General features: G+C 46.0%; 1 protein-coding gene across 1 annotated transcript; it reads left to right on the forward strand.

The window, feature by feature from the left end:
• Nucleotides 1-383: 383 nt before the first annotated feature.
• Nucleotides 384-1,340, forward strand: LOC123796521 (olfactory receptor 2B11). Its single transcript, XM_045804030.2, has one exon. It carries the CDS (start codon nt 384-386, stop codon nt 1,338-1,340), a length of 957 nt encoding a protein of 318 aa, XP_045659986.2.
• The last annotated feature ends 1,142 nt before the right edge of the window (nt 1,341-2,482 follow it).

Genomic DNA, 2,482 nt, shown 5'->3' on the forward strand with positions numbered 1-2,482 from the left:
ATTGTAATAGTGATGGGGGATATAGCAAACTTTGACCAAACCAAAAGAAAGTTCTTATTTAATTTTGATATGCTTTCGCAAACATCATGCCTATCACCCCCAGAACTTTGCAAGTATTTTCTCCCCACATTGCAGGTGGACAAATCGAAGTTCAGAAAGATTAAATGGCATAGCCAAGGTCACAGAGCAGGAGGCAGAGCAAAACACATGGGCAGCTGCTCTGTCTCCTGGTCTGACTCCCCCACATCTCGGGATCTCCACGGAGGTAAGACAGGATGCAACTCTGTGGGAAAGCTCAGGCACAGCCATGAGGAAGGCAACTAATTCCTGTTCTCAGGTTGAATTCACTTTGACTCATCACAGGCTCCAGAGAATGCATCAGCATGAGAGGTGACAACCAGAGCTTCTTGGGGGATCCCCCTAAGGACTTCATCCTTCTAGGTGTTTCTGACAGGCCATGGCTGGAACTCCCCCTCTTTGTGGTCCTCCTGGTGTCCTACATTCTGGCCATGTTGGGGAACATCACTATCATCCTGGTGTCCCGGCTGGATCCCCAGCTCCACAGCCCCATGTACATCTTTCTTGGCCACCTCTCCTTCCTGGACCTCTGCTACACCACCACCACAGTCCCACAGATGCTGGTCAACATGGGAAGCTCCAGGAAGACCATCAGCTATGGTGGCTGCACGGTGCAGTATGCCATTTTCCACTGGCTGGGTTGCACTGAGTGCATTGTCTTGGCCGCCATGGCCCTGGACCGCTATGTGGCCATCTGCGAACCCCTCCGGTATGCCGTTATCATGCACCACCGTCTCTGCCAGCAGCTCGTGGCTGTGGCCTGGCTCAGTGGCTTTGGAAACTCCCTTGTTCAGGTGGTGCTAACAGTGCAGTTGCCTTTCTGTGGGCGGCAGGTGCTGAACAACTTCTTCTGTGAGGTGCCAGCCATGATCAAGCTGTCATGTGTGGATACCGCCATGAATGATGCCACGCTGGCTGTGCTGGTGGCCTTCTTTGTGCTGGTGCCCCTAGCTCTCATCCTTCTCTCCTACGGCTTCATCACCCGCGCAGTGCTCAGGATCCAGTCCTCCAGGGGAAGGCGCAAAGCCTTTGGGACATGTTCCTCCCACCTGGTGGTGGTCTCCCTCTTCTACCTGCCTGCCATCTACATGTACCTGCAGCCCCCTTCCAGCTACTCCCAAGAGCAGGGCAAGTTTATCTCCCTCTTCTATTCCATAATCACCCCCACCCTCAACCCCTTCATCTATACCCTGAGGAATAAGGATGTGCAAGGAGCTCTGAGGAGACTCCTATCAAGGACATGGAGGTTCTGCAGGGGATGAGGCTCTGAGATATGACAGTCTCCATTGGTGACGGAAGCCGGGCCAAGCATGTTGTGTGCTGAAGGAGTTGACACCCAAACAGCACAGGTGTTTTGAGAGATTCGAGAGCCCCCCAAGTGCCCGTCCCAACATTTCACCTTCTGTGTGGTCATGGTGCCTAAAACCCCACCTCTCCCAATAGCCTTTGTTCTCAGAGGCCATATGTTTTTAGGAGTCCTTTAAACGAAATTGGTGTTCAATAAGTATTTGTGAAATTATTTCATGTCTTGTTTCCTAATTCTTGCCCCTTTTCATCTTCCTATTTTTTTCTTGTTTTTTTCCCATTCATCTCTTTCCAATCTTCCCTCTTTCATTTTCATTACTCCTAAGGATACATAATGTGAAATGGAATCATCATCTGATATTACTTATAATAAATTTGTGTTTGTCTCCATATATTTATATTTTTTGTTTATATTTTTTGTTTAAATTCAATTAATTAACATATAATGTATTATTGGTTTCTGAGATAGAGGTCAGTGATTCATCAGTCTTATATAATACCCAGTACTCATTACATCATGTGCCCTCCTTAATACCCATCATCCAGTTACTCCCATCCCCCACTTCCCTCCCCTCCATCAACCCTCAGTTTGTTTCCTATGATTAAAATTTTCTTACAGTTTGTCTCCCTCTCTGATTTTGTCTTGTTTTATTTTTTCCTCTTTTCCCCTATGATATTCTGTTTTGATTCTTAAATTCTGCATATGAGTAAGATCATATGATAATTGTCTTTCTCTGATTGACTTATTTCACTTAGCATAATATCCTCTAGTTCCATCCATGTTGTTGCAAATGATAAGATTTCATTTTTTGATGGCTGAGTAATATTCCATTGTATAGAGACCACATCTTCCATCATCTTTATCCATTCATCTGTCAATGGACATCTGGACTCTTTCCACAGTTTGGCTATTGTGGACATTGCTGTTATAAATATTGGGGTGCATGTGCCCCTTCAGATCATTACATTTGTATCTTTGGGGTAAATACCTATTAGTGGAATTGCTGGGTCATAGGGTAGCTCTATTTCTAATGTCTTGAGGAACCTCTACACTGTTTTCCAGAGTGGCTGTACCAACTTGCGTTCCCACCAACAGTGT

The sequence above is a fragment of the Ursus americanus genome, chromosome 5, assembly GCF_024610735.1.
Source record: "Ursus americanus isolate L20-20 chromosome 5, mUrsAme1.1.p, whole genome shotgun sequence".
NCBI classification, from domain to species: Eukaryota; Metazoa; Chordata; class Mammalia; order Carnivora; family Ursidae; genus Ursus; species Ursus americanus.

Coding starts and splice junctions, on each gene's coding strand:
- LOC123796521 (XM_045804030.2), top strand. CDS start 384: ATGAGAGGTGACAACCAGAGCTTCTTGGGGGATCCCCCTAAGGACTTC.